The sequence below is a fragment of the Carcharodon carcharias genome, chromosome 18 (genome assembly GCF_017639515.1).
Source record: "Carcharodon carcharias isolate sCarCar2 chromosome 18, sCarCar2.pri, whole genome shotgun sequence".
Taxonomy (NCBI): Eukaryota; Metazoa; Chordata; class Chondrichthyes; order Lamniformes; family Lamnidae; genus Carcharodon; species Carcharodon carcharias.
Window position 1 is genome coordinate 78,556,765 of NC_054484.1, and position 17,361 is coordinate 78,574,125.

The 17,361-nt window shown below is 42.2% G+C and overlaps 1 protein-coding gene across 1 annotated transcript in view; it reads right to left on the reverse strand.

The window, feature by feature from the left end:
* Window positions 1-17,361, reverse strand: part of tbx15 (T-box transcription factor 15) — a 90,400-nt gene that overhangs the window by 28,289 nt on the left and 44,750 nt on the right. The window contains exons 4-6 of the mRNA XM_041211509.1: window positions 16,462-16,633; window positions 9,118-9,285; window positions 6,053-6,117 (exon numbers count right to left, since the gene is read on the reverse strand). Of these exons, the coding sequence (XP_041067443.1) occupies window positions 6,053-6,117; window positions 9,118-9,285; window positions 16,462-16,633 (405 nt within the window). The remainder of the gene's footprint in view (window positions 1-6,052; window positions 6,118-9,117; window positions 9,286-16,461; window positions 16,634-17,361) is intronic.

Below are 17,361 nucleotides of genomic sequence, written 5' to 3' on the forward strand. Positions count from 1 at the left end.
ATGAGCTTGTATAATCACCTAGAGGAACTGCTCTCACACTGCCTAGTTTCACACTGGTTGCAGTATAAATGAAACCGTTGTGCAGACATCTATTTAAAAACATTATAAAGTTAACAACAATAACATATTTATACAGCACATTTGACATAATAAAATGCCCAAAGCATCACACAGGAGCATTATAAAACAAAGTATGAAACCAAGCTACGTAAGATGATGTTGGGTCAAATGACCAAAAGCGTAGTTGAATAGTTAGGTTTTAAGGGGTGCCTTAAAGGAGGAAAATGAGGTGGAGAGACAGAGAGGTTTAGGGGGTGAATTCCAAAGTTTAGGGCCTAGGCAATTCGGAACGTGCAAGAGGCCAGAGATGAAGGGGTGCAGATATTTCAGAGGTTTGTGAGGCTTGAGGATATCACAGAGACTCGAGGCCATGGAAAGATTTGAAAACAAGGATGAGATTTTAAAAATCAAGACGTTGCTTGACCGGGAGCCAAAGTAGGTCAATGAGCACAGGGGAGTTTAGTGAATTGGCAAGTTAATACACAGGTAGCAAAGTTTTGGATGATCTCAAGTTTATGGAGGGTTGATTGTGGTAAACCAGTCACGAGTGTGTTGGAATAGTTGACTACAAATAACGAAGGCATGAATGAAGGTTTCAGCAGCAGATGAGCTGAGACTGGGACATAGTTGGGTGAAGTGGCGGACGTGGAAATAGGCGGTCTTACTGATAGTGTGAATATGTGATCAGAATTTCATCTTGAGGTCAAATATGATACCAAGGTTGTGAACAGACTGGCTTTGTCTCAGACTTGTTGCCAAGGAAAGGGATGGAGTCAGTAATTAGGGACCAGATTTTGGAAAGGGGACAAAAAACAATATCTTCACGTCTTCTCAATATTTGAGATAGAGATTCCAGGTGATCCCTGTTCTTCACTTTAACTGTCTGCAAATCCAATACCTTCTAAACAATTTCAGCTTTGTAACAACACTCAACTGACAGTATAAAAGTGGAACCAGGATCCAAACTGACTCAGAGCAAAGTTGAGTGGAAGTGGAGCTTGATGGTCCAGCTGTCCTTATTCAGATTGATTTGTTAGTGAAGGAAGCTTGAATTATTTGTCGGCTCTGGATCAACACATACTCATCAATTCTCAACATTACAGAAAGATAATTCAGTCAACCTAACATCTTCAAAGTCTGTCCACTGAAAGCAACAAAAAAATCCCCAGATTTTGTGGTAATAATGACAACCAGCCCATCAGTGCTCACTGATATTATGCAGTGAATTAGATAACAACTTCTGGCATCCACACGTGCAGTTAAAAGCAGAAATCCAGAAGTTGCTGTCAGAGATACCCTGCTCCTTGGCAGGGTGCGCTGTTGCAGTCCTTATCTACAATGGTGTGAACACCCTGTCCTTGTCCACAAGTTCAGCACTAAAAGTGTCTGAAAGCATTCAGTGGTAATTGAGACTTTAAAAATGTGATAAGTCATAATGACTGATGACCAACCTTCCTGACCCTCAAAAAATTGTTTTGTAAATGGGGAGTTTCATTCCATCAAAAAATTAATATTGGGGAGCAGATAGATGGGAACACCAGCATCTGGAAGTTCCTCTCCAAATCACTCACCACCCTGACTTGCAAACATATTGCCGATCCTTCACTGATGCTGGGTCAAAATCCTGGAACTCCCTCCCTAACAGCACTGTGGCTGCAGCAGTTCAACACCACCACCTTCTCAAGGGCAAGTAGGGATGGGCAATAAATGTTGGCTCAGCCAGCAAAGCCCACATCCCATGAATGAATAAATTAAATATAAAATTAATTTTGTTTTAATTTTCTGTCTGTTTCTTTCGTTCTTTCCTTCAGTTCCATCTGTATTTCCAAAACTTCATTTCCCTTTCTGCACATCATTGAAATCTAATAAATATTTTCTGCTTTATATTTCCAGGTTTGGACTCTCATGCCTCAGTGGGGATTTGTCAATCTGATTTGCTTCAGTGTTTCTTTTTCTGCACACACATGTTACAAATGCCCTGTAGAGGACGTTGCTCTGGAACAACTGATTTGAGGTAGACTGTGCCTCTAAGAACATTCCAAACTTTGTAGGCAGCTATCACTGAGGTGGGTAGCATCACCACTGACTGCAAAATTGGACCTATTGTGAGAAATTAAGGACTTTATGATATTCGATTTCAATTTAATGTAAAATATAGATTGAGAGGCAAAATGTCAATAAAATTATAATATTGTTGCTATAAAAAGGCAACAAACTCAAATTAGCAATCTGTTCCAGAAGTTTATGGTGCCACATTCAGGTCAATGCAAAGTATTTCTGGATGAGCATTCTTTCAAAGAAGGAGGATAACTTTAAAGACGTGTATTCATATCATGCTTTAAATGTAGGAAAATGTCTCAAGGCATTTCTGAGGAGCGTTATCAAACAAAATTTGACACTGAGCCTTATTAGGATAGATGACCAAAAGCTTAGTCAAAGAGGTAGGTTTTAAGGAGCATCTTAAAAGAAGAAAGAGATGGAGAGACAGGTTTAGGAGGGAAATTCTATATCGAAGAGTTTTGTGAGCTGAAGGAACAGCCATCAGTGTTGGAAAAATTAAAATAGGGGTGCACAAGAGGCCAGAATTCGATGAGAGCAGATATCTCAGATGGAGTGTAGTGCCAGATGAGGTTACAGAACTAGGCAGGGGCAAGGCCAAGAAGGGATTTGAAAACAAGGATGGAAATTTTAAAATTGTGGTGTTGCTTAACCAGGAACCAGCATAATTCAGTGAGCACAAAGGTGATGCATGAAAGGAACTGGTGTGAGTTAGGAAAAGGGCAGCAGAGTTTTGGATGAGCTTAAGTTTATAGATTGTGGAAGATTTGAAGCCATCCAGGAGTGCACTGGGATCGACAAGTCTAGAATGAGTAAATGAGTGAGTGCGTGTGCGGGAGAGAGAGAGTGAGTGCGTGTGCAGGAGAGAGAGAGTGAGTGCGTGTGCGGGAGAGAGAGAGTGAGTGCGTGTGCGGGAGAGAGGGAGAGAGTGAGTGCGTGTGCGGGAGAGAGAGAGAGTGAGTGTGTGTGCAGGAGAGAGAGAGAGAGTGAGTGCGTGTGCGGGAGAGAGAGAGAGAGTGAGTGCGTGTGCGGGAGAGAGAGAGAGTGAGTGCGTGTGCGGGAGAGAGAGAGAGACTGAGTGCGTGTGCGGGAGAGAGAGAGAGACTGAGTGCATGTGTGCGGGAGAGAGAGAGTGAGCATGTGTGCGGGAGAGAGAGAGAGTGAGTGCGTGTGCGGGAGAGAGAGAGTGAGTGCATGTGCGGGAGAGAGAGAGAATGAGTGCATGTGCGGGAGAGAGAGAGAGAGAGGGAGTGCGTGTGCAGGAGAGAGAGGGAGAGGGAGTGCGTGTGTGGGAGAGAGAGGGAGAGGGAGTGCGTGTGCGGGAGAGAGGGAGTGCATTTGTGGGAGAGAGGGAGAGGGAGAGGGAGTGTGTGTACGGGAGACAGAGACAGAGTGAGTGTATGTGCGGGAGAGAGAGAGAGGGAGTGCGTGTGCATGAGAGAGAGAGGGAGTGCGTGTGCGGGAGAGAGGGAGAGGGAGTGCATGTGTGGGAGAGAGAGGGAGAGGGAGTGCGTGTGCGGGAGAGAGAGGGAGAGGGAGTGCGTGTGTGGGAGAGGGAGAGGGAGTGCGTGTGAGGGAGAGAGAGGGAGAGGGAGTGCGTGTGCGGGAGAGGGAGAGGGAGTGTGTGTGCGGGAGAGAGAGGGAGAGGGAATACGTGTGCGGGAGAGAGAGGGAGTGTGTGTGCGGGAGAGAGAGAGAGGGAGTGCGTGTGTGGAAGAGAGAGAGAGAGGCAGTGCGTGTGTGAGAGAGAGAGGGAGAGGCAGTGCGTGTGCGGGAAAGAGAGGGAGAGGGAGTGTGTGTGCGGGAGAGAGAGAGAGGGAGTGCATGTGCGGGAGAGAGAGGGAGAGGGAGTGCGTGTGCGGGAGAGAGAGGGAGTGCGTGTGCGGGAGAGAGAGGGAGTGCGTGTGCAGGTGAGAGAGAGAGAGGGAATGCATGTGTGGGGGAGAGAGAGAGGGAGTGCGTGTGCGGGAGAGAGAGAGAGGGAGTGCGTGTACAGGAGAGAGAGAGAGAGAGGGCGTGCGCGGGAGAGAGAGAGTGAGTGCGTACGCGGGAGCGAGAGAGAGTGCGTGCGCTCATGTGGGAGAGAGACAGTGAGTGAGTGTGCGCTTGTGGGAGAGAGAGAGAGAGTGAGTGCACACGTGTGGGAGAGAGTGAGTGAGTGCGCGCTTGTGGGAAAGAGAGTGAGTGAGTGCGTGCATGTGGGAGAGAGAGAGTGAGTGAGTGCACGCTTGTGGGAGAGAGAGTGAGTGAGTGCGCATGTGTGGGAGAGAGAGTGAGTGAGTGCGCATGTGTGGGTGAGAGTGCGCGAGCCATGGGAGAGATTAAGAGAGAGTGTGCGTGTATGGGGGGAGGGGCAGTGAGTGTTTGGGGGAGAGTGAGTCAGTCAGTCTGGGAACAGTGGCTCACTTGCAGGATTCCCATGCATCCTCACCCCCACATACCTACAACCATGTACAGTGGGTGAGGGTGAGTGAGTGAGCATTGTGAGATTGGGCTTGAACCAGACGAACAGACTCTGTCCCCCTCACTATCTAATGGTGACCTTTATTAATCACTCTTTAATCATCAATGTATTGCTTTGACTTTGCTCCATTTTTACTCAGCAAGTTGCTTCTGTTGTTCATGCCATAGCTTTATTTTGAAATTCACATTTAGTGTTGTGCCTTATCTTAAGTTTGCACATCGGCCCCTTCGATGAGAAGGAAATGGAAATGTGCCCCCCCACCCCCCTCCCCAGCTCCCCCTCCCACCATCCTCCAGCGAAAAGGTTGAACAAGCCTAATGTAGATGATCGAATGTATTGAAACCAAGTTCGCCAGCAGTCTGTTTTTTTTTGGTTTGTAATTGGATTGGCTGCTGTATAACTCCAAACTGGTGCAAAGTTGTCTTTTAAACGATCACTTTCCATTTTTTAAATAATTTTCCTAGACGGTAAATGCTCCCATCTGCACTCTCCAAACATTAGCCGCCCAAGAAGAGAGCTCTGAGTGTGTGTGCAAGCACACATGGAATTTGTGACTGACCTCACGGCGATTCACGCGGTGCAGCAGCTAACAACTCCTCTCGACTGATGGAGCTTTGCAACTCCGCAGCTACTGCTTAAATTGCTCGCTGCCAGTTGCTGAGATTGCGCCGAAGTCAGTGACAAAGGAGCTCTTGTGCGTGTGCGGCGCCTGAATAGCAGCGGTGTTTATCCCCGGCCCCAGTTAGCAGCGCGGGGTGGGGAAAGGCAACTTTCTTCTAACATTAAAATGTCCGGCATCTCTCTCGAGGTGCGAGATTGCTGATTCAATGTGACATCACAGCAGGGCTGATACTATACCTGTCGTAGTGATGGTTCAGTTTATTAAGGTGAGTGTTGTTAGACAAGGATTTGACTCCGGATTTATGCTGCCATTTCCACCTTTGTGTGCACCTGATGTGGATGTGACAATGTAACTGCAGCCTGAAATAGGGCTGTTAAAACTGACCTCCAATGGAACTAGTATCACTACAGTATTACAGGTAAATCGGTAAAGATATTGCAACGTTGTTTTAAAAGTAACTTTATATGTTTTATTTTCGCAATTATTTTGCACGCATTCAATTCTCCTCAGTGCCTCTGCAAACCCCCTGTGATTACAGTCTGGTAGGATGTGCTAGGAATGGTCAGCCGCAGACACCGCCGCTCCGATTTGGGAGGAGACGATTACTGGGGAGGATTGATAATTGGACTCATTCAGTCAGTGGAAAAAAGAAACTTTGATTCTGATTATTTCAAAACTGAACAAGCTGCTGACGATTAAATATTAAAGATGTCTGACCATATCTAAATGGACATCCCTCATCGGCACAGGCCGTTTATAGTTCGGATTACAAGCACAACGCGCTTGCCCCGTCGGTTACATTTTGGATTATTCAGCTTTTGAAAGATTTTTAGGCGGTGACTCCTCACCTGTTTCTGCCCGAGTCCCGGAACCCTTTTGCGAACGGATTTCTGTCGATCTTCAGCCGGGTAATCTGGGAAATAAAGAAACGAATTCACCTTTTAAAAGCGCGGCGAGATGAGAAACGTTTGGGGAGCAGGTGGAGGAAAATATTGGTCTCCGTGTTAGAACACATCGGGACACGGCGTGAGTGTATTTACACCGCCTTTATACTGGAACCTGGTTTGGAAATGAAATAAGTTCACAAAGTCAAAAACCCATCAATTCACAAGTGGAGCAAAGGAAATGAGGATGTTGTGTGTTACAAATGATGCATTTATTAAAATAATGCCGAAGCCAACGGATTAATCGCCGTCAATAATTTGTTTAAGTAAAGCCCAACAATGAACGTGAATTTAGAGAAAGGGGATTTTTTGGGAAGTGATTATAGTTAAAATAGTTTACTCATACGCATCAATCAAACTATTCTTCTTAATAGCAGTAATAGCATTCTCTGTTTCACTTATCCCGCGTAAACGATTCGAAATAGTCTCGCAGAAATGTTTCAGCTTCTCCACAGGTCGGCGGCTGATCTGCCGCATTGAAGAAAAGGATGTGGTCTGAAAAATATGTCCTTAAAGTCTTCGTAATAGATTTTTAATGGTTACATTGATACCTTTTGTGGACTTTGCTTTACATTAAATAAAACTGTACAGAAAGTCCGTCTATCAGCTTTAAGAGTTTTCCAAAACTGTGGAGATGAACGCTACCATCCAGTGCAGCGCATCACATTCAGCAACATTGCTGGGCTAGCGTGGGCGCCCGAGCCTTCCTGTCAGATGGAGCCTCTGTGTCGGGGAAATAATACGGGCGCTATGGATAGTAAAATAGTCATTTATTGCAACCCAGGATCGCACAGGATGTTCTGTTGTAGAAATCGCCATGTTTGCATTGCTGGGTGGCAAGTTTTCATATAAGTAATAAAGTAACTCCTAATTCTGGCCCAGAGGCCAGCAATGTAAGCGAAGCCTGGAAGAAGCAGCTCACACCATTCGGTTCAACCTATAATTGAAGTCTGGTGTCAGACTTGCTTTCAGTAGTGCCCAGAGCGCCCTTCGACCTCCAATATTAACATATTGTGAACCTAACACCCCAGTGGTTACTGCTAAAAGATATAAGCCATTTACGGGGAGATGAAAAGACCTCGGTATTGGACCTTCCTGCTAGTTTTGAATACCGGAATTATAGGGGAGTTTAGCCAAGTTGGCATGAATGCAGTCTAAAAACAGCGTAACAAAATAGCAATCACTGTTGGTCTTAAATAAATTAGTGACGCCGGTCAATCCGTTGTTTTACCATCACTCCTAACGTTCACCGATCCAGAGAACACGGATTTACGCCGTTTCATGATCCTTGTCGATGTTGTTTTAAAGGGAATATTTTTAAAAATCCTTTCGAAGCCAGGAACTATATTACAGATGTTAGAGCTGTAATCGAAACGGCAAAGCCTGTGGAGTTTCTCGATTCCATGCCAAGTAAATAACCTTACATCACTCAAAATGCTTGAAATCATCTTTTCAGTTTAAATGTTTTACCAACGGGTTTCCCCCCAAGAAGAAATTAAATGTTTGAATTAATTAAAAATCGGGTGGTTATTCTAAAGCTGGAACTGCAAAGCGAGCATCAAGACTTTCCATCTACAATAGCGGAGTTCCCAATATACTGAAACAGTATAAATCTGACACACTGACTTCCACACGCTTTCCTTATTCATGTAGCGAGCAAAATAATGAAGAATTTTGCTTATTTTCAGACATTAGAAATGGCCTTCTAATAAAGACTTGGTCTCGCTGGCTCCTGTCCCTTCTATCAGAGCCACTAAGTGTGTTTTCACTATTGACTTAATTGGTTGGGGAAATAATTTGAAATTACTGCTCTCGGTATTAAAGAGATTCTTTCCTTTCTAGCGGCAAGCTATGTTGTGTTTGCTTAAACGTAGACCTGTTGGTGATATAAAGGCGTGATACTTGTTGGTCTGTCATATTAAGCTTTGTTCAGCTATCTGATACAGGCAAACCAAGAATGACGAGAAAAATCTCGCCTATAACAAACAGTTGCAAAGGATTGGGAAAGGAATCCAGTTGCGCAGTGAAAGAACTAATGAGATTGGAGAGAATTGCGCCTCTGTAAAGCTGCTGCAAGCGAAACTAGATTGGAGCCGTTATCTTTTTTACATTATGCAAAATAATTCTGTTTTTGTTTCTAAATCTACCATGACACGTTTTATTTTGATATGGAACGGCGTGCAGAAACATCTTTTGTTTAAAAAATACGTCATGGAAATATTTACGTATAAACTTGTTTACTCGCTCTGTCATTTATTTAAAGAGCCTGCAGTTCCAGTTAAGTCTAATGGAATATTTGAAGATTTCTAGACAGCATTTTCCAGCTACATTTGTAACGTTCCAGTTGGTCTGGATTATCAGTCAAAGCCCTCTCTGTGATGAAGGTTGTGTCGATTATGAAACGTATTTATTCCCATTATTTCAGAGCTTAAATTGTAAGAATTAAATGGCTATAGAGTTATAAATTTACTATAGAGTAAACCTTGTATATTGTGAAAATACCGAAATGCTCATAAGAAAAATCGCTTTTCAGACACATTTAAACCTGCTTACAGTGAGAACAATGCACCAAAAAGTCAATGATTCCACAGCATTAATAGTTGACTTTGTTTGTTTGTTTGAGTAATTGGATAATTTCATGCTGTTTCTAGACGGGCGTTTACCAATAAAAACCCTTAAAAATAGAGACGAACTATCATCATTTTCCTATTTTGATATAAACACGAAACACACCCCATTGTTCAGTTATGATTAATTGCAGCCATTTACTTTGAGGATAGACATATGTTAAAAATTAATCGCACACATTCTCCTTTTTCGAAAGAATTCAGTACCAGACAGGATGCATACCTGTCGGTTTCGATTCGGCTTCACTGCACTTCAAACGATAGATTTCTATAAATATTTTTTGCAGCGAATATTTAAAATGAGACATTTTTTTGCGCCGCAGTTGATAAGAAGAAGCCTACCTGCTGGTTCTGATATGCTGTTACTGTGGTGAAGACGGTCTCCGGGAAAGTGAACGTTTTCACACCCTCTCCCCCGGGTACTGGTTTGGTTGGGCAAAGCTCGCTGCTGAAGTCTTTCCGGATCACATGTACCCGTGGCTGGTACTTGTGCATAGAATGAAGAATTATCTGTAGGAATTAGGGGTTGGGATTAGGGGTGAGAAAGAATAAAGACAACCATTTTGTTATAGGCGAGCCAAATAAAAATAAAAACAAAAATGGTTTAAGTTGTACTGTAATGGGATAGAAGTGCAGCCAACAAAAACCATAACATGGGAAAGATCGTTGAAACATCACAGCAAGACCTGTGTTACCGTTTCAAATTAAATCTCTCACCGACGGGCAAATAGCATATCGACCATTTGGCTGCAATTCACAAAGTCATTTTCTCCCATTAAATTAATAGGATAATCTAACAAAATAGATTATTATTAAAAGCGTGAGGAGGAAGAGGGATGAAGTCAAGGTCTATATTTTTATCAGAACTCTCAGGATCTAGGTAACCATATGGTTCAATTTGGGTAAACAGGAACAGTTCAGTTTTTTACTAGTACCTATGGTTGCCAGTTCCTTCACTGAACTGGGCACCAATATAAATTACACAGCAAGATAAAATGCGCTTTCTCGGCGGATCTGGTGGGTCGGGGACGCTCAAATCTCATCCATGCTTTATATAATGGGGACAAGGCGGAATGTGAAATTAATGAGTTGCTAAACTTTAATTGATGCAACCGATAGTAACCAATTTGACCTGATTTTACATCTGTTACTGTTCTGGCGAGCCCCTTATCACTGAGCAAGTGCTACCTGAATTCAACGGTTATTTGCTCAATTCGGCGTTTAAGCAGAGTCTATTCAACGAATGGTCAAAAAATTCGGTACCAGGTTATTAACGATCTTTTTTAATCAGACTGAAAAAAAACTTACAGGGTCAATTCGGAGCACAGCCATAACTCTCGGTCTTCGGACCTCTGAATATTAGTGAATTGGTTAGATCATAACGTTATAAACTTTGTTCCCAGCTAGACTGTGATTCAATGAAACTGATTTGGATGTAAAAATAACATTTCTCTGCCATGATATTATTTCCATTGAGTTAACAGGACCTGGAATAACTAGTTGAATACGTGGCTGCTAGTGGATGTTGGGCCATGGGAGTATGTGGCAGACTCTACCAGCTGCTCTTTTCCAATTAGTCATCTTGTTATGTTCCCATATATGTTCGTATGAATTCAAAATGAAACGTGCTTGTAAATGCCTTTGGAAATTATTATTTAATTGTAGTTAACTCGTTTCACTGATAAATACTAGCCTAAAAAACTTGAGGTTCCAAATTCACGTTGCATTTTTTCTTAGAACAAAGAGCAGACTCGTTTACTTGACAAACCATATGGCTCATTACCGAACAATTTAGTAGCGAGTCCAAGTATTAAATGACAGTCAACTTAATTTTTTTTTAAAAAAGGCACAGTCCCTCTTTTAGGTCATTCTTGTTGCCTCTTATGTTTGTTTTTCTATTTTTAACAGCGACTCTTGAAAATGTGTTTCCTCTTCCACCCTCCTATCAGTACCACTACTAAAATCAGAAGGAGAAACGCCGCCTGAATAGGCAGCATTGCGGCAGAACAGAAAACGAGAAGCGTTTCCAATGAGCTCGGACTGAGACTCAACTCGGAGGCTTATCAATTCAGCAATAAGCCAGGCTGGCATTGGCTGTAGCAGTTGTTGGTATTATATTGTTTTCAGGCCAATGTATTAGCAGTGGAGGCTATTGCAACCATCATTAAATACAAATAAATAATTCTCAATCATCAGTTGAAAGTAGATTTTGAATCAGGAAAAATGTTATATTCTAATTGGACAACATAATTAGTTGAAAATGGCGACCATCTGTAGCTTGTTGTACATAAACAGAGAAAATTAAGCATATGTCCATATGCAGTTAATTATTAAAATAATTTGCAGAGTGTCAAAATAATGACCTAATGTCTGGCCAAAATTATTGTACTGACATACTTAACTACCATGAAGTTTATATTTGAATTTCATTTCATTTATTAAGTGACCCTGTAAATATTTATTCTTATGGCTTGGTGGCAAAGTGCCTTAAAACATTACTGTTCCACCTCTATGAGTTGGTTTGTAATTCAATCCAGACAGAAATTAGGTTTGTTCACTTTTCTTGAGGGATCTAGTGTACAGTTGATTGGAATATGATCCTTTCACTTAAGGAACCTACATTTAGTACAGCCCAAAAATTGTGAAGCTCTCCTCCGTATGACAGTGCAAAGGACCTGGCAGTATGATTTATTGGAACACTGTTCTCTGGGGCACAATTTCAGGTCAAATCATGCCAGGTGGACAAATACACAGTTTCTACCATGAAGGGAGTGATGGTACCATTGAAAAAAAACTACAACCTCCATGACTTCAGAACTGGGGATGCAGTCCAGCCCAAACTGAAGGGAGAATGAAGGTTTCCTTTCTCTGAAGGAAAAACAAACAAATTACTCCGAAGAGTTTTATCAAAGTCCTGTGAACTGAGATTGGTACGTCACAGTCCAACTCCAAGTTGGCACATGTCCAAAGTAATACTCACATTTAGTACTGGTAAAGCAGCTATAGTATGTTATATATTTTGTGTTTATGCAAACAGGTTTTATTTTTGAGTCATTGTGAAATGTATAGCACAACTATGGTGAAAATTGGATTTTTGCAACTGTAATAAGACTACCACTTTAACCTCACATTGATGTTAACATAGCTGTAGCTGAAATAAAATTAATTTTAAAGATTCAGACACTCAAGTGTGTAATCTATTCTAGTGCAAAGCCATGTTTTAAAATTGCATGGCTATCCTAGGAACTTCATAAACTTGCATTGATTATTTTTAATGTAATGAGAGATATCCTGAATGTGCTATCATAACATTCTGTTAAACAAGACCCAGGAGTAGAATCTATGCAAGTGCTCAAACACTCAAACATAGACCTCTGCTGTCAAGAAGCTCTGTACAAACTTCAACAATGCTGAACTAGCAGTGTAATCTGAATCTGCCAACTGTGCTTTGTGTTCTACAAATAAGATATGACAACTAATTTTACTTTGAATTGTAACTGTCGGACAAAAAAGTAGGAACAAGAAGGGGCACACTTTAATTCATACTACAAAGAATACCTTTCCTTAACATAAACAAAGGTCTAGAACAGTATATCACCATGCATATCACGCACAAGCATGTTAATCTGTAGCTTTAAAAAAAAAGCTAAATAAAAACATTATGTGTGGATTGGGCAGTGCAGAAGGCTAGACATTGTCCTTTGACTTCTGGAAGTTGAATTGGAATGCACCTGACACACATGGTGTAGCGGCTTTTTTATAAAAACTGCTAGGGAATGAGGTTTGACTGCCAATCCAGTTCCTATTGGACATAAATCCACAGCATGCAAGTTCTCATTGAGTTAGCCCCAATTTGGAGTACACAAGAATGGAAAGTATGGTGAATGGAAAGCACCACTGAAGCAGTACAGAGTGTTCTTCAGAAGTGGAGTTGTGGCACAGATTCGGAGTGAAAGATTTGGATTACATCTGGTCTGTGCTACTTTTGACCTTAGAGGGCATGATGCCATCATAGAGTGCAGAGCAGTTTAAGTTTGCAATTATCCCTTGACCGTCAGTTTTAATTTTAAAAATAGTTTTATGCTAAAACAATTAACAGTGCATCTGTTTTTGAAATTAATATATCCCATACATTTTATCATTACTGATTTATGCTTCATGAAAACTATTCCTATTAGTTGAATCACAAATATCAAACACTGCATCCAAGTAATTTGCTGAAATTTAGTCCTATGCAATAATCAGACATTTCCAAAAGTTTCTTGCAACTAGACTTGCAAAACGTAGGATTGGCTGTACATATATTTATCAAGTTAGGAGCAATTAGATCTTGGACAAATTATGCAAATGAGCAGGATTTTTATATATATTGGGCAGAATATTAAGCTTGGCAGGCGGACACGTGCCCGACCTGGCGAGCGTAAAATGACACACTGATGTCGGGCAAGCGTCCCAATGTCATCACATAGTCCTGTGATATTTCGTTTGGCAGATGCATGCCAGAGTTGGCAGCACGCCCGCTGACAACTGAAAGGCTTAATAGGCCTTAATAAGGCCAATAGAAATAAAATCAAATTTACGTTGCCCATCCAACCTCAGGGTTGGCAGGGAGGCAAAAACACCAAGCGGCCATTACACTTTTTAGGAACTCTCATCCACCGTTGGGATGAGGTTTCCTAAAGCAAATAAAAATAAAATAAAAGTTTTACACTTGGATTAAAAAACATGTCCCTGCTTATGTGACAGAGTCATGCTTTATGACATTTTTATTTTGTTCATTGTTTTTTTAAACTGCGCTTCATCTCCCTGAGGCAGCTCTGGGCCTCAGGAAGATTGAAGCGCTCTTTCGCACGCATGCGCGAAGTTCGTACTAGGCCTGCTCGCCCTCCTCCCCCCACCCACACAGGCAGCACTGAGCGCTGTCTCTCGCATTCCACGCTGGGCGGGCCAAACATGAAATCATGGTGTGTTGCCAATCGTGGGCAGCGGACGGCAGATGGCCTCCCAACCACCCCGTCTGTCCCCGCCGAGCACCCCCACCAAGGACAAAATGCTGCCCATTGTGTCAGGTTTGCACTGATTCAGGTTTGAATCTATTTATTAGTCTCTTAGTTAAAGTCTAATTTTTCACAATCTGATTTGAAAACTTTGATCCGAAATCAGGTAAGAAAGGACAATATCTGGAAAATAAATCTGTAAAATGATATTCTGTCCAGAATTACCTGATGATAACAGAATCATAGAATGATTACAGCACTGAAGGGGATCATTCAGCCTGTAGTGTTCATAATGGCTCCCTGCAAGGACATCTTAGCTGGTCCTGCTTCCCCATCCTTTCTCCCATAGCACTGCAGATTTTTTTCTCTTCAGTTGCTTATTCAATTCCCCTTTGAAAGCCACAACTGAATCTTTCTCCACCACCCTCTCAGCAGTACCTTCCTGATCCTAACCACTCACTGCATAAAAAGAGTCCTTCCTCATGTTCTCTCCCTGAACAATTTCTCCTTAAACTTATCTCACTTCCTCCACATAAAAGGTGTGGCAATGGGTACCAGCATGGGCCCCAGTTATGCCTGCCTCTTTACGGGGTATGGTGAACATTCCTTGTTTCAGTCCTACTCAGGAACACTTCCATAACTCTTTTTTTGGTACATCAATGACTGTATTAGTGCCACTTCATGCTCTCATCGGGGCCTGGAAAAAGTTTTGCTTCCAGTGTCCACCCCCTATCACTTTTATGGTCCATCTCCGATACTTCCCTTCCTTTCCTTGACCTCTCTGTCTCCGTTTCTGGTGATAGACTGTCCACCAACATTCATTACAAGCCCACCGACTAACGCAGCTACCTCGACTACAGCTCCTCAGGCCCTGCTTCCTGAAAGGACTCCATCACATTCTCTCAGTTCCTTCACCTCTGTTGCATCTGTTCTAATGGTGCCACCTTCCAAAATGGCACTTCTGACATGTCTTCCTTCTTCTTGAACCAAAGCTTCCCCACCCCCACACTGTGGTTGACTGGGCCATCAGCCGTGTCCGACCCATCTGCCCTTACCCCTTCCCCTGCCAACCAGAACCATGATAGGGTACTCCTTGTCCTCACTTTTCACCTCATCAGCCTCCGCCTTCAAAGGATCATCCTCCGCCATTTCTGCCAACTCCAGCATGATGCCATCACCAAACACATCTTTTCTTCACCACCCGCTCCTGTCAGCATTCTGTAGGGACCCCTGGTCCACTCTTCCATCACCTGTCACGCCTCATCCCCTTCCCATGGCACCTTCCCATACAATCACTCAAGGTGCAACACCTGCCCCTTTACCTCCTCCCTTCTCACTGTCCAATGGCCCAAACACTCCTTTCAGATAAAGCAGCACTTCACTTGCACTTCCTCAACTTGGTCTACTGCATTTGCTGCTCCTAATGCGGTCTCCTCTACATTGGGGAGAACAAATGCAGACTGGGTGACCACTTTGCAGAACACCTTTGGTCTGTCCTAAAGCATGACCAGACATTTCTGTCTTGCCATTTAAACACATGATCCTGCTCTCAACGCCCACATATCCGTCCCTTGGCCTGCTGCAATGTTCCCGCAAACTGGAAGAACAGCACCTCATCTTCCGATTAGGCACTTTACAGCCTTCTGGGATTAATATTGAGTTCAGCAACTTCAGACCATGAGCTGTCTCCTCTATCTTCACCCCATTTTAAATCCCTTTTTAAAAATTTATTTTTATTTTTTATTTAATTGTTTTCATTTTTATTAATTTATTCATTATTTTATCCTTTTTTAATCCTTTTTCCCCAGCCCCCCCCAAGACCCCCTCAAAAGGGCCATCTGTTACTTGTTCCATGTTGTTCTTTCACAGAGCTTTGACTCTTGTTCTGCTATTAACACATTCTGCTTTCTCACCTTTATGCCACCATCAGCACCTTCTTTAGTCTTTACCATTACCATTAGCACTCCCTTTGTCTTGTGCCCATGTCATCTTGGTCAATCTCTCCCTAGCCCCCACCTATCACTTTTATCCTGCTCTACCTGCTCCACCCCACCTTAAACAGTATGAATTCCATCACATTTCTATTTCTCTGAAAAAGAGGCATACTAAGTCTAAACATTAGCTCTGTTTCTCTCTCAACAGATGCTGTCAGGCTTGCTGAGTTTTTCCAGCATTTTCTGTTTTACTTACCCATGTCCTTAAACATGTGTCCTCTGTTTCTATCCTCTGGTTCTTGACTTTTCCACCTGTAGAAACAATTTCTCTCTACCTCCTCTGTCTAGGCACCTCTATCAAATCTCCTCTCAGCCTTCACTTTTCTAAGGAGAACCTCAGCTTCTCCAATCTATCCACATAACTAAGTTCTTCATTCTTGGAATCAATTTCATAAATCTTTTCTGCACCCTCTTTACAGCCTTGACATCCATCCTAAAGTGATGAGAACCATGGAATTGAAATGCAAAAATGTCAAAATATAAGTGAACTTTAAATTCAGAGGTACACGATTACAAAAGTAATCCACTAAAGAGTTTGGTGCTGTGCACCTGCTCATTAACTCATTACTTAATTGCAGTGGCAATTAGTCTGAGGAAATTTGCTCAATGGCTGAACATTGTGCAGGTTTGTAACATTAATATGAAATGAGATATTTCAGGACCAGTCATTAAAATATAAATTTTTATCTACATACATGTCCTTGATCATCCAGCTCATTGTTTGTAAGCTTGAGTTTATCAAAGCTGATGACTTGTCGCATCCATGTGTCCCCAGAAGCTAGAGAATCTGGATGGATGTAAACCCGAGGAGGCACCGGCGAATCGGCATTCCCAGCCACCATCCATTTTGAACTGTGATAAACATATCTGCAGTCAGAAAGAAAACAAATCACAAAATCAGCAAACCCTCCTAAAATAGCTTGCTCCCGTTTACTTTTGGGTTATTGGAATAGTAACTGAAACTCAAAAGAGTAATAAGATCTCTGTGACTGGTGGTGACTTGATAGTGAGCACAAACTAAAAGCTAGGTCAGAATGTGGACAACTTTTTATTTGTTGAACATTCAAACTAAGAGGTTTAAATTTATGTAATTTACATGTTAAATTGTTTCTGATAGTTGGTTTTCACTCGTCATATATGTAAAAACTCATAATCAGAATCTTCTATGGCTATTAAAGTAAATACAGTAGTACAATATGAAATAAACTTATTGTGACATTCTCATATTAGCAACATGCCCTATTTTTTTGATTTGTTCTTTTTTTACCTCAAGTCGTCCTACTCTCCTGCACTTCAAACATGCACAATGAATGAATAAATTTAATTAAGAAGCAACTTCAAAAGACTCATCCTCCATCTATTTTTCATTTATTTCAATGTGTAGAAAGACAGGCCTGCATTTGTCTAAACCTGTCGGTCTCAATATAGAGCAGGCCACCACCTCAGAAAGGCTGCTACTTGCCATTGAGGGGAAGATTGTTTTATTTATTTTGCCTTGCATTGAAAGGAGGTGTAAAGTACAGCTTTGGGGAGACTTCTTTTGCCAAGGAGGTTATGTTTAAGACTCCCACATTGGAGATCTTGTATAGGACAAA